The 19,275-nt window shown below is 38.3% G+C and overlaps 2 protein-coding genes across 2 annotated transcripts; both read left to right on the top strand.

Moving 5' to 3' along the window:
- The first annotated feature begins 15,296 nt into the window (after positions 1-15,296).
- Positions 15,297-16,450, top strand: LOC112842007 (uncharacterized G-patch domain protein DDB_G0278987-like). The gene is made up of 3 exons (XM_025897717.1): positions 15,297-15,391; positions 15,618-15,729; positions 15,953-16,450. The coding sequence occupies exons 1-3, from the start codon at positions 15,297-15,299 to the stop codon at positions 16,448-16,450; spliced, it is 705 nt and encodes a 234-aa protein (XP_025753502.1).
- A 415-nt stretch (positions 16,451-16,865) lies between these two features.
- On the top strand, positions 16,866-18,672 carry LOC100695627 (G2/M phase-specific E3 ubiquitin-protein ligase). Its single transcript, XM_025897716.1, has 5 exons — positions 16,866-16,938; positions 17,044-17,219; positions 17,583-17,755; positions 17,910-18,124; positions 18,413-18,672. The coding sequence occupies exons 1-5, from the start codon at positions 16,866-16,868 to the stop codon at positions 18,670-18,672; spliced, it is 897 nt and encodes a 298-aa protein (XP_025753501.1).
- The last annotated feature ends 603 nt before the right edge of the window (positions 18,673-19,275 follow it).

Here is a 19,275-nt window from a genome sequence, read left to right as displayed (position 1 = left end):
GGGGCTGTACATACAGTGTTTCCTGTATGTTTCTAGGTAGGTCAAAAAGCCTGGAGCTGCTTAATTTTAATCCACCAATCAGAAAGGCTATGTACTTTTTCCCGCCAAAACAGGTGCACCTGTTTTTACACACGCAGCACAGAGACAGGATTTGTGCAGTCTATTTTTCATAGTGAGGACTCCTCTCAAACAAATGGCTATAATTTCCTAACCGTAGGGTCTAGAACGGTCATTCTTACACTGTTTTGTTCAGAAGAGATGGGGGGATTGTCAAGTGTTGTGTGTTTAAAGTAAAAATATGAATTTGTAGAGATACATGACATGGATGAGTGGTTGACTTACAACCCATGAAAGCCCCAATATGGAAATTTGAATGTCTCAGCCGTCAGATGTGATGGGCTGGTTGGGAAGTCATGCATGACTTGATATGTCAATTTGAAAATTACAGTACTCACAGAGGATTGGCTCCCTGAGGAGCTGGCAGGAATACATAGAAATACTATGATTACCCAGAAATACTGCGTTTAGTAGAAATATTATGTTTTAGCACAAATACTATAAAATGGCTGAAATAGTATGATTTAGCAGAAATGCTGTATTTAGCACAAATACTGAAAAGCAGCAGAAATGCTATGACTTAGCACAATAGTAATAACTGAAATAGAAAAATTGGAAAAGCAAAATGAACAGCTGAAAAAATGCTGAACATTCTAAGGCTCCCTCAAATGTAATTGTTGAATGAAAAAAAATCAGCAAAAAAAAAGTATAACAGTCACACAATCAAAAATATGGACACATATGGAAACACACATGCACAGAGAGACACAGGATCAAATTCAGTCAACCAGTCTAAATATATTGAATTTAAAATCATACAATAAGATGCTCCCATAAAAACGCTCTCTCGCCCTCTCTTTCTCTCTCTCTCTGTCACACACACACACACACACACACACACACACACTAGCAGCAGCAGCAGCCAAATAGCCTGGGAGCTGCTGAATTTGAATCCACCAATCAGAGAGGCTGTATACTTTTTCCCGCCAAAACAGGTGCAGCTGTTTTTACACACATGCAGCACAGAGACAGGATTTGTGCTGTCTATTTTTCATAGTGAGGATTCCCCTCAAACAAATGGCTATAATTTCCTAACCGTAGGGGCTAGAACAGTCATTCTTACACCGTTTTGTTCAGAAGAGATGGGGGGATCTTAAAGTATTGACAATTTATCATTACAATATGAAGTATTGAAGATATTTGACTTCTAATGTACCATAACTGAGTAGAGGCAAAGCGAAAACTGCCTTGACATGCCCTCAAACAATGCTTTCTAACTCTAAATCTATTTGGAGTATCGATATCATTCTTTCACCGTAAGAGACAGCAGGCTTTGGTGAACAATCATGGAAATTTTCAGGTCTGTGTGGAAATCCATCAAAAAGATATGACGAGAGAAAAAAGTGCCTCATTTCCAGAGTTTGAAATCTGAAGAAATCTGAGCGAGGGATGAATTTCCTACCCTCAAACAAACCCAATTCATGGCCAAATGGTAATAGGTGAGAAAGAAATTCTTGAATTGTGAGCGTCAGGAGTGTCTGAAGATATACTGGGACAAGCCTCATGTCTTAACTTTGCTGCGTTGAGATATGACGATTTGAAAATGCCTCTCATTAGAGAAATCCAGTGGTGATTTTGAACAAGCTCTCCATTGACTTTCTATGCAGTTTTCAGACTTTGTGTTGGTGTGAGGAGATTTGCCAAAATTCTATTATATAGAAATACTGTAATCAGCACATATACTGTAACATTTTAGAAATTCCTCCACTTAGTAGTAATACTATAACATAACACAAATGTTATGATGAGTTGAGCGGCTGGTACTCTGGTGCAGTCAGCACAATCTGGAGCTGAACACTCTTAAAACTGTAGAGATGACAGTGGACTTCAGGAGACATCCCTCAACTCTGCCACCCCTCATCATATCAGACAGCCCTGTGTCGACTGTGGAGATCTTCAAGTTGCTGGGTACCACCATCTCCCAGGACCTGAAGTGGGAGACCAACATCAACTCCATCCTCAAAAAGACCCAGCAGAGGATGTACTTCCTGAGACAACTGGGGAAGTACAGTCTTCCACAGGAGCTGCTGATCCAGTTCTACACTGCAGTCATTGAGTCTGTCCTGTGCTCCTCCATCACAGTCTGGTATGGTGCAGCCACTAAACAGGACAGGTGCAGACTGCAGCGGACTATACGGGCAGCAGAAAGGATCATCGGCGCCCCCCTGCCCTCCATCCAGGATCTGTACCTCTCAAGAACCAGGAAACGGGCAGGGAAAATCATCACAGACCCCTCACACCCTGGACACAGACTTTTTGATCTGCTGCCCTCTGGCAGACGGTACAGAAGCCTGCAGACCAGGACCACCCGACACAGGAACAGTTTCTTTCCCCTCGCCATCTCCCTTCTAAACAGTTGAACTGTCACACTGCTCCCACTGCCAGACTGCAACTGCACCTTATGTACATTCTGTAGTATTCATTCCACCTCATTTCATTTCTGTATTTTATGTATATACGTTTAGATTAGTTATTTATAGTTGGTTTACACAGCTTTGTGTATGTATGTGTATGCATGTGTAATGTATATATAGATACGTGTGTGTGTGGGTGCGTGTGTGTGTGTGTGTGTGTGTGTGTGTGTGTGAGATTTACATTGCTGTGCTCGAGAGCCACCACCTACCGGAACCAAATTCCTTGTATTTGTCTGCACATATACTTGGCCAATAAACATGATTCTGATGACTTGGCACAAAAACCATGATTTAGCAGAAATACTATGATTGAGCAGAAGTACTAAGATGTAGTAAAAGTACTTTGATTTAAGAGAAATCCAATTATGGAGGAGTAATACTTTAAAATGGGAGAAATATTGATACACACACACATTCACAGAGCCTAAAGGGAAGAGTATTTGTGCCATGGAGTGTTAAGAAGAATCTGAGGTCCATATTAGAAAAGCTGGTAAAAAGTTTTCAGAATTGTAATAAATGATGAATATGAATTAGTGGTCTGTGATAGTGTATTAATTTGTAGGGCAAAAAACATGTTGTCCAAGGTGGAGTTGAACCTGCGACCTTTGGGTTGCAGACCTGTGTCATTACCAGCTGCGCCACTGGGAAAGATAGTGAGCACTTGGGAAACAGGGTGATGAGCAGTCAGAATTAGATCGCGGTGTGAGGCAAAGAGCGCCGTTTTTTGGAGTTACAAAACGTCGTGTAACTCCAAAACTAGGTGGACTAGGAGCATAATTCTTGTACTGGGTGAATCAGCGGACTTTGGTGTACTTTGACTGCGATTTTCATTGCTCTTTGTACATCCGTCGCTGAGATATGACGAGAGAAGAAACTGCAGACCTCAGATATGATTGGCTGGCTGGGAAGCTGGCAGAAATATATAGTAATAGTGTGATTAAGCATAAATACTACATTTAGCAGAAATACTGTATTAAGCACAAATCCTATAAAAAGCAGAAATACTATATTAAGCAATATAAATATCCTATAAAAATGGTATAAAAAGCAAAAATACTGTAATATGATTTGGTAGAAAAACTATAATTAATCAGAAATACTATATTTAGCACAAATCTTATAAAATAGCAGAAATAGTATGATTCAGCACAATAGTAATAACTTAAACAGAAAAATTGGAAAAGCAAAATGGACAGCTGAAAAAATGCTGAACATGCTAAGGGTCCTTCAAATGTACTTGTTAAATGAAAAAAAAACTCAGCAAAAAAAGTGTAACAGTCACACAATCACAAATATGGAAACATATGGAAACACACATGCACAGACACACAGGATCAAATTCAGTCAACCAGCCTAAATATATTGAATTTAAATCATACAATAAGATGCTCCCATAAAAACTCTGTCTCGCCCTCTCTTTCTCTCTCTCTGTCACACACACACACACACACACACACACACACACACACACACATACATAGGGAGAGACAAGCAAGTTTCTAGGTCAGTCAAGCAGCCTGGGAGCTGCTAAATTTGAATCCACCAATCAGAGAGGCTGTGTACTTTTTCCCGCCAAAACAGGTGCAGCCGTTTTTACACACTCAGCACAGAGAGAGACAGGATTTCTGCAGTGTATTTCTCATAGTGAGGATTCCTCTCAAACAAATGGCCATAATTTCCTAACCGTAGGGGCTAGAACGGTCATTCTTACACCGTTTTGTTCAGAAGAGATGGGGGAATCTTAAAGTGTTGACAATTTATCATTAAAATATGAATTATTAAAGATATTTGACTTCTAATGCACCATAACTGAGTAGAGCAAAGCAAAAACTGCCTTGACTTGCCCTCAAACAACGCTTTCTAACTCTAAATCTATTTGGAGTATCAATATCATTCTTTCACCGTAAGAGACAGCAGGCTTTGGTGAACAATCATGGAAATTTTCAGGTCTCTGTGGAAATCCATTAAAAAGATATGACGAGAGAAAAAAGTGGTTCATTTCCAGAGTTTGAAATCTGAAGAAATCTGAGCGAAGGACGAATTTCCTACCCTCAAACAAGTCTAACTCATTTCAGAACGGTAATAGGTGAGAAAATAATTCTTGAATTGTGAGCGTCAGGAGTGTCTGAAGATATACTGGGACAAGCCTTATGTCTTAACTTTGCTTCGTTAAGGAGATATGACGATTCGAATATGCCTCTCATTACAGAAATCAAGCGGTGATTTTGAACAAGCTCTCCATTGACTTTCTATGGAGAGTTTTGCGACTTTGTGTTGGTCTGAGGAGATTTGCCAAAATTCTATAAATCTCACAACAATGATGGTGACATTTTCTGAAAGCCAGCAAAAATGCCTACGTTTTGATGTATAATTTGTGTGGGTTGAGTGAAAATTGAGTGAGTAGCAAGAAGTTGTTCGGACATGAAGAGAAAATTGCCAAAGGTACAGTGGCTCACTTAGAACCAACTGCATAGCAACCATAACAACGCATGTATTTTGTGAAAAATCACAAAGATGAAACTCAAAACTTAAAGAGGGATAAGATGAAAACGGTAACAGATATGAAAAAGCTGAATCATTCATGAATAGCCCAATAATTTGTGAACATTTTAAAGTTTGAATGGTTGTTCTACGTGAAAGTAGGAAAAAGTAGTTAAGTTTCAAAAACAAGCAAGTTTTAGCAGAATTGCGGAAGTTTCCCATTCATTTCAATGGGACAAATTAAAGGAAAAAAGCTTAATATTTTAAAAAGTATAATAGCATAAAATACCAAAAGTCATAGCCATCATTAGCAGAAATAGCAGAATAGTTTAAAATTTGAACGGTGAAAATCGGCTGAAAATTGTTAAAGTAGTTAAGTGCCAAAAAACGTACAAAAAGTGGCAACTAGAATAAAGTATAAAGAATAAAGAGAAACAGGAACTCAATAGTGTGGATGCATAAAGCATCCACACAATTACACTGAGTTTGCATTAGCTTGCAACATGCAGCTGAACACTGTTATTAACTTTTGATTTCTATCTTAAAGGTTTCTCTGTAAAGAAAGTTAATATGACTTCACAAACCCAAAATGCAACTACCAGCAGCTGCAATGAAGCTAATTATGACTACAGCAATTTCTACCAGAACTACACATATCCACAGAGCTTCTGCTGGTATAATGAGGACAGCATTGACACCTTGACATGGATAATTGTTTGTGTCAGCCTTCCTTTGACCCCACTGGCCATCTTTTTACTTTGTATGCAGGTGTGTATATTGTGAATAAGATTGTTTTACTACGATCTGTGTTTTGTATGGTTCACTTTGACTTTGGGACTGAATTTCATAGGAGTGGAATAAACTGACTAATAAATTAAAAATTACGATTTCAGTTGCCCAAATCCACACTAAATAAGAGCAAAAATATCTGTTAATTTAATTAAGAAGGTTGACTGGGCAACGTCATAACTATTTAAATGAAAGAAAACATTACATCAAAAGCCATTAACCTGTTTTTTTTTAAGGTAAGGGGAGCAGTTTACCTGTGCTAAATGGGCTGTTTTTGTTAGCATTCATAGTTACAACTTTGAACTCACCCTATTAAATACAGACTGCAAAGTTAAACACTATTTACAGGTGGCTAAACATTTACTCTGCCCCTATGTGTTGTGGTGTGCCACAGGGGTCTGTTTTGGGTCCAACTTTGTTCTCCTTATACGTGCTGCCTTTGGGATCTATTTTTAGGAAATACAACATTCCCTTTCATTGTTATGCTGATGATATCCAAATTTACAGTGGCTTGCAAAAGTATCCGGCCCCCTTGAACTTTTCCACATTTTGTCACATTACAGCCACAAACATGAATCAATTTTATTGGAATTCCACATGACAGACCAATACAAAGTGGTGTACACGTGAGAAGTGGAACGAAAATCATACATGATTCCAAACATTTTTTACAAATAACTGAAAAGTGGGGTGTGCATAATTATTCAGCCCCCTGAGTCAATACTTTGTAGAACCACCTTTTGCTGCAATTACAGCTGCCAGTCTTTTAGGGTATGTCTCTACCAGCTTTGCACATCTACAGACTGAAATCCTTGCCCATTCTTCTTTGCAAAACAGCTCCAGCTCAGTCAGATTCGATGGACAGTGTTTGTGAACAGCAGTTTTCAGATCTTGCCACCTCACCCGTGCCAAAGCGCTCACAGGCGGAGGATAGTCCTCCCCCAGCTGCTATCAGGGCAGGAGACATTCACACCCATGCGTCCAAACTGCAAATGAATCGCGCATGAGCGAAGCCGCTGCTCCCGCACTCACTGTAACGCAGTCAGTTCTTCTTTTACTGTTATGCTGTTTTGTGGATCACAAGTTTTAAAACTACTAATAAACACACACCCACACACACAAAGTAACTCCACCAGAGTGCCAATTTCGGGTCACTTTTGCCGGTCCAAGCCCGGAGCTTAGACCGGCAAAAGGAGCAGGGTTGGAATTGTGACATTAAAAAACAATAATTGCTAAAAGAAATTTAATTTGTAGTTCTAAATAAATTCTAAATGCATTTAGGACATTTTTTACTCACTTTGTCTCTCCCACAATGTTATTTCTCTCTCCAACAATGTAGGTTACATTAGCATGACCAATTATGCAAATTAGGCGATGACATCATTTCGTGACTTCTAGTGACTTTTAGGACATTTTCCTTACTGAGGAGTTGGCAACACTGCTGGGAGTAATCTGGGTCCTAAACTCTGTCCGCTTCAGGTCCCAAAGTCAAACAAACACTGCAGCATCACTGAAAGTTACAAACTGTCTAAATTCTTTCATCTTTAATAAAATGATCAGCGTTGCTGCTTTACCAGGTGTAACTATGAAGTTTAACATCCAGGCATCCATGAAAACAGAATTTATTACATTTAACAGAGTTAGACGTTAGCGGAAGTTAGCTCGCTAGTTTTCCTAGTTACCTAAGCATGATACAGCATGTTCTGACTGAGAGATTTCTGAAAAAATTCAAACGTACAGCTCTGCTATCACTTCCAACATAAAGGAAGACAGAAAACTAAACAGCAGTGACGATTGTAGGGTTACTGAAGTTGGGCTAGCTGGTATATGATGATGTGCTACGTGATCGCTAGCGACACAGCTATGTTAGCTTAACATAAACAGTTACGCAGCTAACGCAGATGACACCCAGCTCTACCTATCCTCCAAACCCACAGCTACTCTCCCACCCACATCCATTTCTGACTGTTTAAGTGAAATCAAGGTCTGGTTTACTCACAACTTTCTTAAACTTAATGGCAATAAAACAGAATTCATTTTAATAGGCACCAGATCAAAACTGACTACAGTTCCAACCAGTCTTTCGTTATCCATTGATAACTCTGTTGTCACACCCTCCCTTCAGGTTAAGAGTCTTGGTGTCATTCTCGATAGCACTCTGTCCTTCACAGCACATATAAATAATATCACTCGGTCTTCCTACTTTCATCTCCGTAATATTAACCGTCTTCGTCCCTCACTCACACCACACAGTACTGCCATACTTGTCAATGCTCTTGTCACATCTCGTCTGGATTACTGTAACTCTCTTCTTTATGGTCTACCTCATAAATCCCTCCATAAACTGCAGTTGGTTCAAAATACAGCTGCTCGTATTATTTCCAGAACTAGATCCACTGAACATATAACACCTGTTCTTAAACAGCTCCATTGGCTCCCAATTCACCTCCGTGTCAATTTCAAGATCCTGCTTCTCACTTTCAAAGCGCTTCATAACCTCGCTCCTCCATATCTAGCCGATCTTCTACATACATACTCACCCCTTCGTACACTCCGCTCTTCTTCAGCTTCCCTTCTGTCTGTTCCACCTGCTCGCCTGACTACCACGGGACTCAGAGCCTTTAGTTGTTCTGCCCCGAGACTTTGGAATGCACTTCCACTGGCTCTACGGACCACACACTGTCTCACCTCTTTTAAATCACTACTCAAAACCCATCTGTTTCGAATTGCATACACCTGATCTGTCTTAGGCCATTTTTACCTTGCTCAGTTTTTATATTTGCTTTTATACTTTTATGACTGTTTATGTCTAAATTTTATCTACCATGTTTGCTATATATACATTTTTTTAAAAAAAAATGTTTTTTACGGTATTGTTTACCTGCTACTGTAAGGTGACCTTGAGGGTCTGAAAGGTGCCTATAAATAAAATGTATTATTATTATTATTATTATAAACAGTGAAGCTGGAGGATGAACGCTAACTTTTTTCCACTTGATAAAAGTTAACATTAAGGTTCCTGATAGTTAGAGACAAATGCAATCGCATGGCAGGATGCTGTAAACGGGCCAAACTTCAGTCAGGAGAACAACTGAGAAAATTCATCCACACTATGAGGTTAATCATTAATATACTGCAACAACATGGGAATAGAGCAGCTGTGATAGAATACAGCATTAATGAATCAATGGTACAGAAGTGGAGGAAGCAAGAAGAATGAGTTGAATAAAGTTTGATTTATCTAACTGCTTTGTTTCGCTTAATGTGCCTTACAATCCCGTGCACCTTATGGTCCGAAAAATATGTATTTGACTTTTTTATTTGGCACACTGCAGTTTAATGTTGCAAAGCACCTCTTTTTAACTTCAGTGGATATTATACATGGTTATGCTCAGGATATGTCAGCCCATTTCTACTGGAAATGCCTTTTGGTTAAACTTTCAGCAAGGAATTTGCATTTGCACTGTTAAATGTTTATATAGCTTTAATGGATATAAAAAAAACAGCTGCTTGTTTAAGTGAAAATAAATGGATGGGGTTTTTTTTGCGCTAGTAAAGTTGTGGAGTTGTATTTTGTCTCGCAGAAATTATATCGTCATCGCAAATTTTCAAATATGTATTGTGATATATATTTTTGGCCATATCGCCCTGCTCTACCTCAGTCCTCTTGCTTCTCATCTTTCTCACACTGTAAGGAATCTCTGAGTGTTTTTAGATAGCTCCTTTTTATCAGTTACGTGAAATTGCCAAAGCTAACCCTTATCTTCCTCCAAGAGACCTAGAAACACTGATTCATGCCTTCATCACCACTAGACTGGACTACTGCAATTCTCTCTATTTGGGTCTTTAACACTCATCTCGTCATCGCTTGCCGTTAGTCCAAAATGCTGCTGCACGTCTTTTAACAGGTGTTAGAATGTATGAACACATCACTCCAGTTTTAGCAAATTTACACTGGCTCCCTTTAAAATATCGTATTGATTTTAAGATTCTTTTATTTACACTTAAAGTTTTAAATAATATGGCGCCTGGTTATGTAAACGAACTCAACATGTATGACCCCAAAAGAGCACTGAGATCATCTAGCCTGATGCTCTTAGCACAACCAAGGTCTCGATTGAAGCATAGAGGAGATCAGGCCCCCAGACTCTGGAATAATCTGCCAGAGGAGATTGAGAGTCTATTCAGTCTTTTAAATCGCGTCATAAAACTCACTATTTTACTTTAGGCTAATTTATCTATATTCGTTTCTCTATTGTTTTCTCTTGTTTTTAACCGATTGTGAAGCACTTTGGTCAACTCATTCGTTTTTAAATGTGCTATACAAATAAATTTTGAATTGAAATTAGTGTTTGGATGCCCAAAGGCTTTAAAGCAGTTTGAATATCACAGCTGTAATTTCTGGTCTAATAATGCTTTAATAAACTGTCCTATGCTGCAAATAACAAAAATGTATTGCCCAATGTAACAACCCAACTACTAATACAGCTTTTATAGATCTTGAGTCATTTTTTGTCAGTGCTCACAATAAAAGTTTCACTTTTAACAACCATTCATTTAACTTATTAGTGGGAATTTCTGGTACAGCACCATAGACAAATCAATTAAGTTCAATACAAAAAAATCATTGTTTAGCATTATGCAACTGATGCTCAGTTTTAATCCTCCATAACAAATGCCCTTAACAAGCCACAACATTAAACGTGTGTGTAGCTGAGTATAAACGTGCTATAGAAATAACAGTCTTTTTACCATTAATTATACAGTACATATTCAAACACCTTTTTTTCCATATATTTTAGCATTGTAGCATCAAATTCAATCCAACTTTATTTATAGAGCACTTTAAAAACAACATGGTTGACCAAAGTGCTTTCCAGTATAAAATAGTGATAGAAGTTTAAAACCATACATTAAACAGACAAAGAAAGCTAATTAACAATAAAATAAATAAATAAATGGAAAAAATATAAAATATGCAATAAATGCAATTACTCTGGTACTACTAAACGCCTTGGAAAAAAGGTGTGTTTTTTAAAAGTGATTTAAAAATTTCAAGTGTAGGGGCCAGCCTATTATGGAGGGGCCACAACTGGCCACAACACTTGTTCCCCCGACATTGGGACAGCAAGGAGTGGCTGGTCAGTTGATCTGAGAGAGCTTTGTGGAGTGTATAGGTGTAGAAGGTCTGACAGGTATGTAGAAAGCAGACCATTTGAAACTTTAAAAGCAAAAAATACAATTGTAAAATTAATTCTAAAATGGACAGGCAACCAGTGTAAAGAGGCAGGAACAGGGGTCATGTGCTGGTGTCTGCGTGTCAGCAGTAGCATTCTGCATTCACTATCATTGAGCATGATAGTGATGCCTGATCAATACCTAGAGAAAGTGCATTACAATAATCAAGGCAAGTGGTCACAAATGCATGTAAAACTCTCTCTAAGTCACAAACAGTAATAATAATAATAATAATAATAATAGTAATGGATTGCATTTTATATAGCGCTTTTCGAGACCCTCAAAGCGCTTTACGATTCCACTATTCATTCACTCTCACTCTTCACTCTCACATTCACACACTGGTGGAGGCAGCTACAGTTGTTGCCACAGCTGCCCTGGGGCAGACTGACAGAAGCGAGGCTGCCATATCGCGCCATCGGCCCCTCTGGCCAACACCAGTAGGCGGTAGGTGAAGTGTCTTGCCCAAGGACACAACGACCGAGACTGTCCGAGCCGGGGCTCGAGCTGGCAACCTTCCGATTACAAGACGAACTGCCAACTCTTGAACCATGATCCCCCTGAGAGTCTATAATGTGAAAACAACCTAATATCACCTCATAATTATTAGATTAATACTTCATCCCAAGCTCCAAATCTGGCAAAGAAAAAGAGAAAACAGACTTAAATAAGAACAAGTATTAATCTGCAAGTCTTTAGTATGCAGCATGTTATATGAAATGTGTTTATGTGGAAACCATAATGAATAAATTGTATTGACTGAACATGTTTATAGTTTGCTTTGTTTTTCTTTAGGTGCGAAATGATCACATCGGTCAAATCTATGTCATCAGTCTTCACATTGCTGACCTTGTTCAACTCTTCTGTATGGTCGTTCACATGTCAGGTGTCAAGGACGACCTCACACAGATAATATTCTTTTATTGTATCTACCCTTGTGGTGTGATGGCAAGTGTTGGCTTCATGGTGTGTGTCTCCATGGAAAGGTAAATATCTGTGCTGTGTGTTTGTAGCTACATAATTCTCTGAGCATTTATTGGTTTTTATTAGTATATCTTTTCCATACTTCTCCATGTCTACTCCTTTGTGTGTCTTTCTTGTATAACAGGTATTTGGTTGTTGCCCACCCACTGTGGTACCAACACAGACGAACGAACAAGATCACTGTGGTGGTTTGTGTCTCAGTCTGGATCATTTCTGTTTTTGTTGGCCTCTTAAATGCAAACATTTTTGGTGCCTTGCTCATCATTCCCCTTCCTCTTCTTTTTTTCTTCCTTATTCGAACTATTAAAGCTGTGTCTGCATCCAGTGTCCCCTCTGATGAAAAACGAAGAATTGTGGCAGTTTTGGTGCTGGTGGTGCTTATTTACATATTGGTGTTTGTGCCCAGAATCATTTTGGAATGTTTCTATCAGGCGCCTACTATAGACTATAACACATTCTTATTGGTGTCTAACATTACCTGCAGTTTAATTCAGTTGAATCCCCTTTTAGACTTGATTTTGTACTTTTTCATTAAGAAATCGATCGTAAACAAGCTTTTGAGCTGTCTGTATTGTTGCAAAATGGACAACGACAATATCAGAACTTCAGTGACACCAACATGAAATCAGAAGGAAATTGTGCAATTTCTGAATCGCCTCAATGTGGATAAGTGACGCATGATTTTGGAGTATTGGGAAATGACTGTTAAAATGTACATAACATGTATCAATTAATACAATCAACATGTCATTCCTAAATCTTTGGTGGTTTACTTTTTGTTTTTCTGATTACTTAATTAATTAATTAATTTTAATCTTTGTTCATTTAAGAAGATTAAATGACTTGTTTACTGCCAATGTCAATGGTAGTAAGTGTCATCTATGAGGTGCCGTAAGGGACATTATTACTGAAACGCTCTCACACACACAACTGAAACGCTCTCACACACACTAGTGAAATTTTAGCTCTCACACACACTACTGAAACGCTCTCTCACACACTACTGAAACGCTCTCACACACACTAGTGAAATTTTAGCTCTCACACACACTACTGAAACGCTCTCACACACACTAGTGAAATTTTAGCTCTCACACACACTAGTGAAATGCTCTCACACACACTACTGAAACGCTCTCACACACACTATTGAAATTTTAGCTCTCACACACACTACTGAAACACTCTCACACACACTAGTGAAACGCTCTCACACACACTACTGAAACGCTCTCACACACACTAGTGAAATTTTAGCTCTCACACACACAACTGAAACGCTCTCACACACACTACTGAAACGCTCTCACACACACTATTGAAATTTTAGCTCTCACACACACTACTGAAACACTCTCACACACACTAGTGAAACGCTCTCACACACACCACTGAAACGCTCTCACACACACTATTGAAATTTTAGCTCTCACACACACAACTGAAACGCTCTCACACACACAACTGAAACGCTCTCACACACACTACTGAAACGCTCTCACACACACTAGTGAAATTTTAGCTCTCACACACACTACTGAAACGCTCTCACACACACTAGTGAAACGCTCTCACACACACTACTGAAACGCTCTCACACACACTATTGAAATTTTAGCTCTCACACACACTACTGAAATTTTAGCTCTCACACACACTACTGAAACGCTCTCACACACACTACTGAAACGCTCTCACACACACTACTGAAACGCTCTCACACACACTACTGAAACGCTCTCACACACACTAGTGAAATTTTACCTCTCACACACACTACTGAAACGCTCTCACACACACTACTGAAACGCTCTCACACACACTAGTGAAATTTTACCTCTCACACACACTACTGAAACGCTCTCACACACACTACTGAAAAACCAAGGTATTTCAGTTGAACAGGAAGGTATTTCAGTTGAACAGGAAGGCATTTCAGTTGAACAGGAAGGTATTTCAGTTGAACAGGAAGGTATTTCAGTTGAACAGGAAGGCATTTCAGTTGAACAGGAAGGCATTTCAGTTAAACAGGAAGGCGTTTCAGTAGAACAGGAAGTTGTGTCCAGACCAGGAAAGTGAAGGAAAAAGTGGTACACTTCAAACCACTACACAGATGTCTACTCAGCAACCTGCTAGTAGCCTAAGTGAAGCAGCCGCATTACTCAACAGTATATTAGCCTCAGCAGAGACCATCAGAACTTTGTCAAATGCGACAGTCGTGGGGCAGCAACCTGTTGCAAGTACCAGTGTGGACGGACTGGATAGTCACTTAACATCCCTCTTTCCCCTCACGTCAACGTAGCAGCTTGCCCATGCCAGCGACATCTTCAGTCAGGAGAGAATGTGCACCTGCACCACGTTATCAAACTCGGCAATGCTTCGGCAGCTGGACATCAGGCACCAGGAGAAAAAGGTAGTTACAAAGTTTAATGAGTTTGTATTCACTTGCCTGAAATAGGGCCATATGTAATAGTCTGATATTTAAGAATATACTGAGGGCCAGGTTTACTAAATGGGGAAAAATAGCACAGCTCATAGGTGTAGTTAGCTTTACGGGTGCGCTATTTTCTAAACCACTGAGTTCATTTTGTATCAAGCCTTAGTAAATCGGTTTGCAGACTTGCTTTACCCCATCTACCATTCCATATTTTGTACATTAAGAAACGAACTTCCAGAAATGCATATGTCACAGGGTCAGTTGCAAAAAATTCCCGCAAAAGTTACCGTGTCTTGCACGCAATATTGTCACTGCGTTGTCTTTTAAAATACCAACAGTATTTTATTTCGTTCTTTTTTTTACGCGCTGTCGCAAAGCGTTTGTAAGTCTGGCTCCTATGTACTGCAATACCTTAGTGTAACATATTCCTATAATGGCAAAGTTTACAGTATTTTAATTTAATGTATATAATTAATATGAATTAATTAATTAAATTTAATAACAGACTGCCACTCATTATCACCCTACCAAAGCAGATACTATAATTATATAGAATACAATACAATACAGTATATAAAATTAACCCTTATGTTTGCCTAACTACAACAATTTTGTCTATGAAAGCATTCTGTGTAGGGGTTTGGATAGTGTTCTGCTGTCTGCATCTCAGTATTATTAGTTATCACTTGCTGTTGTTTATGGTATCTAATAGTTATATTTATATTTCAGAGCTATGGCCCAGCAGCATGACCATTTCAACAAAGATGTTATACTACTTCCAGCTCCATCATGGGGAGTAGTGTGCAAACAAGGTTCAAAATTATGGTTACACAAACATGGGCACATTCTCAGTGCTTTTGAATTCCAGAAGACCTGGGACAACCAAACACATGAAGGAAAGCTTTGGTGAACGCATTCCAGAGGATGTCAGGTAAAATACTATTGCTTATTGTTACTGTGTGTATTCATGTAATGACTTGTACTTAAAGATAATATACCAAAGTAAAGAAGTTTCAAATATTATTCATCATTATAAAAACATATGGACTATACCAGTAGAATTTAAAAGTCATAAAAGCATACACAGAAACAGAACAGTATATAATAAAATATTTAACTAATTAGCAATTGCTGTTGTCCCTATTTATTTTTTATAGCCTCGAGTTTCTAATGGCTTGTGGCAATAAGCTGGTGTCTCCAAAGCTCCAAGATGGTCAGGAGCTGAATGGGATGCTGATCCTAAAGGTTTTTAAAACCAAAGCCCTCTATGTAAGGCCATCAAGGACACTTTTAGTAAGTTCCTAAAAGAATGAAAAGTAATCATGATTTGGGAAAAAACATGTCAACAATTGGGCTTCTAGCAAAATAGAATATATTTATTTAAGACAAGTGTTTGGGAGCAATCAATATGGATATTTCTTATTTTAATCTTTTTAAGATAAGCTATAATTACTTGCTTTTGATATATGTTTTTGGTCTTTCTCTGTTGAAGAGTGAATCAGATGAAGACAAAGATCCTTCTTACATCAGCTCCAAATCAGCATTAAGCAGTTGTGCAACTGATAAGGACAGTGACAATGATTGTTTTGAAGTTGATAGTTCAAAAATCCAACAAGACATGAGCAGCCAAGTCACTACAAGGTTAAGAAGTCATGTTAAAGGTGATAACCCTGGCACTAGCAGTGATGAAGAAGATGATACTGGGACCAACTGTATTGGAAGGAGTGTTGGTAAAAGGCGACGAGCAAAGCAAGGAAGTGATGGGAACAGCATTTGTGATGAAGGCTACATGGCAAGAAGTGATGACAAACCTAGCACAAGCAGTCACAGCAGAGATTTCAATGCAAGAAGTGAAGACATCCCTGCCATGAGTGTTAATGATGAAGATTATTCTTCATATTTAACTCTCGTGGCATCGCTTTCTGGCGATTCTTCAGATGATGAGGATTTAAATCAAGCTATAATTGCGAGCTTGGAGCATCAGATGTGAGTAACAAACATCCAGAATTTGAGTTTGAGACATGATTATAGCTTTCCAGAATTGTCAAATCAATATAAAACTTTTAAGCTTTAAATCTCTATGATCAGTGTGACGCATATTCTCAAATTCTGTAACATGACTACATGGCTGATATATTTTATTTTCTGTTTTATTTTCTTTTTTTAGTGCAGAAAAAGTCCCTGTTCAAGAGATACTGCTGGAACTATCAAGCAAAATTAGCACAAAACAGCAGTGCAAATTTAATATAAATCGCTCTGCTGTGTGGGAGGGAGCCTTGCGTGGTTTTCAAAGGCTATCTTATGATCCCAACTTGATGATCTGTGTGAAATTCTCAGATGATATGGGGAAAAATGAGGAAGGGGTTGATTTAGGCGGGCCAAGGAGGGAATTCTTGAGACTATTGATGGACACCATTGCCAGGTCAGCCATGTTTGAGGGGAAAGAAAACTGCAAGAACTTGGCTCTTGACAGTACTGGTAATTACCTATTTTTCTAAGATTAATAGTGGGAACTGTTTAACTGATTTTTACAGGCAACATTACTGACAATTTTGCTTTTCCTTTTATTCTGTTGCTTTGCAGCTCTTAGAGGGGACTGGTACTACATCTCTGGCCGAGCCATTGCAGTGAGCTTGGTACATGGTGGTCCACCACCTAACTTTCTGTCACCAACAGTATTTTCTCTTCTGGTTGGAAATTCAGCAAATCCAGCCCTGGAAGACATAGCTGACCTGGAACTCTTCGAAAAAGTCAAAAAGGTCTCTATATGTTTATTTTATAAATCTTATAGTGAATTTGAAATTGTTTGTGTTCCAGTTTTCTTTTGCAGGGAATGTTTATCTGGATCAGTCTGGCCATTGCTGAATGCCAAGTTTTTATATGTTGCTGCTGTATTAAACTAAGACTCAGCAGATAAGGGTAGACGAAAGAGTATATTTTCTTATTTTTTTAAGCACATTGTAAACTTATTTAAAAAAATATGTGTAGTCATTTGACTTCCAATGTACGCTTGGGCATATTGTGATTGTGTAGACCACTAGTGGCTGGGTTCCTTCTAATAGGTTATAAGACTACTAAGTAACTTCCATAACAAGCCCTTCCTCTGCTCTTTGTGATGCTAGATATCTCAAAGTACAACCCTTGAGGACCTTGAAAAGTCAAAAGAACCTCTGCTTGATTACTTGGCCAATGCAGGATGCCTGAGGCCTATGCGTTCACTAAGAGACAGGGATCTGCTGGTACATGATATTGTCATGTTTCAGGTCATCCACAGGGTTCAAGGTCCATTTCAAAGGTATTTGGGTATTCTGTGTTTTTCAGATTAATTAAAATGGTGATAAAAATCTTACCTATTAATCAACATGGCCAGTTAATAACCTAGTACAATTGATTGCGCCAAATTGATAATAAGAATTATTGAATAAAATTTCTTTGTGCTGTTTAACCAGATTTTGTGAAGGTCTGAAAACTCTTGGGGTTCTCGAGAAAATGAGGAGGCATCCAGACAGCTTTCGCCCTCTTTTCTGCTATGAGCCACATATGCTGACTGCTGACCAGGTGGATGATCTTTTCAACATTCATCTATCTCCAGAAGGAAGCAACAGAAGAGCTGCTGAGGAGATGGTTGTTACCTTCTGGAGAGACTATCTCCAAGATGCAGAAGGTAATTGTCACTTTAGTGCACAATAAATAGATGTAACGATTTATAGGTTAGCATTTCTGAAATCTTTATTTTAAATAACATACTCATATAACAATAACACCACATTACCCTCTTGGTTGTAGTAACATTTTTACATAGTTCTTTGAGACTATTGAAAGATGAAAAGCATGCTCTATAGTCATTGCAATAACAGTCATTAAGATTCTTGCTTTAGATTAATACTCACTGTAAATTTATGTTGGCCAAATGAAATAACCTTTTAACACTTTTTTTCCTTTTGTTTTGCAGAAGAAGAAGGACCTTCCAAATTACAGAAGATATTGGCCTTTGCAACTGGAGCAACTGCGGTGCCACCTATTGGCTTTTCCCCAGCACCCTCGATTGAGTTCATTCATAGAGGAGACGATGACTTCTCTTCTACACCAATTTTCCCTCTTGCCAACACGTGTGTTAACTGCATTAGGCTGCCACTGCATGTTTCATACCAGCTGTTCAAGGAGAAGTTTGATTTTGCATTAGGTAACACTTACGGCTTTGGCAGGGTATGAACACAATATGCTGGAGGAGTTTGCATGTTTCTCTTTTGTATTGGTCTCTCTACTGATTCAAAGTGAGTATTGAGTATTAACTTGTTAAGGTTTTAATATTTCCAAATTTACCTGCCTCAGTCAAATTGATGTTTTAAGACATCAATTTGACAAGAAGTGATTGTTCTTCAGGATTCATACAGGTAGATACCAATTGTTTAACAGCACTTCAGAAATTTATTTAGATTGTTGAGTTTGAATATACAAAATTTGTGTCACTTTACTCATTTCATGTGTATGTGCATCTGTTTTTGATTTGGTTGTCTGTTTATTCTTCTGCCTGTGTCAGTTTCTGTTTGACAACAGAGCTGTCATTTTATCATTTTAAAGAAAATGGTTTCAATATGTTAGTTTCGATCAGATGTTTTCTGAAATGTTTTTTTAATATTTTTATATTTTTTATTTTTTGCAAAATATTTGATTTAATGTAGATGGTGTAAAAGTGAAGAAAACACATCTATTCCATGATTTCCATCATTTTCTAATGGATTCACTTGTTGAATTATGTTCATTGCAGTCTCGTTTATGTTGATGTCAATATCTGGAATATTGACATTATTGTTT

This window comes from Oreochromis niloticus, linkage group LG13 (genome assembly GCF_001858045.2).
Source record: "Oreochromis niloticus isolate F11D_XX linkage group LG13, O_niloticus_UMD_NMBU, whole genome shotgun sequence".
NCBI classification, from domain to species: Eukaryota; Metazoa; Chordata; class Actinopteri; order Cichliformes; family Cichlidae; genus Oreochromis; species Oreochromis niloticus.
This window is presented reverse-complemented; position numbering and strand designations above follow the sequence as displayed.

Bases quoted from the DNA above. Each gene is read 5' to 3' on its own strand.
- LOC112842007 (XM_025897717.1), top strand. From the start codon at position 15,297: ATGGGCACATTCTCAGTGCTTTTGAATTCCAGAAGACCTGGGACAACC. The intron at 15,392-15,617 runs GTAAAATACTAT...TATTTTTTATAG, and splicing joins CGCATTCCAGAGGATGTCAG to CCTCGAGTTTCTAATGGCTT. The intron at 15,730-15,952 runs GTAAGGCCATCA...TCTCTGTTGAAG, and splicing joins TTAAAACCAAAGCCCTCTAT to AGTGAATCAGATGAAGACAA.
- LOC100695627 (XM_025897716.1), top strand. From the start codon at position 16,866: ATGGACACCATTGCCAGGTCAGCCATGTTTGAGGGGAAAGAAAACTGC. The intron at 16,939-17,043 runs GTAATTACCTAT...GTTGCTTTGCAG, and splicing joins CTTGGCTCTTGACAGTACTG to CTCTTAGAGGGGACTGGTAC. The intron at 17,756-17,909 runs GTATTTGGGTAT...CTGTTTAACCAG, and splicing joins GTTCAAGGTCCATTTCAAAG to ATTTTGTGAAGGTCTGAAAA.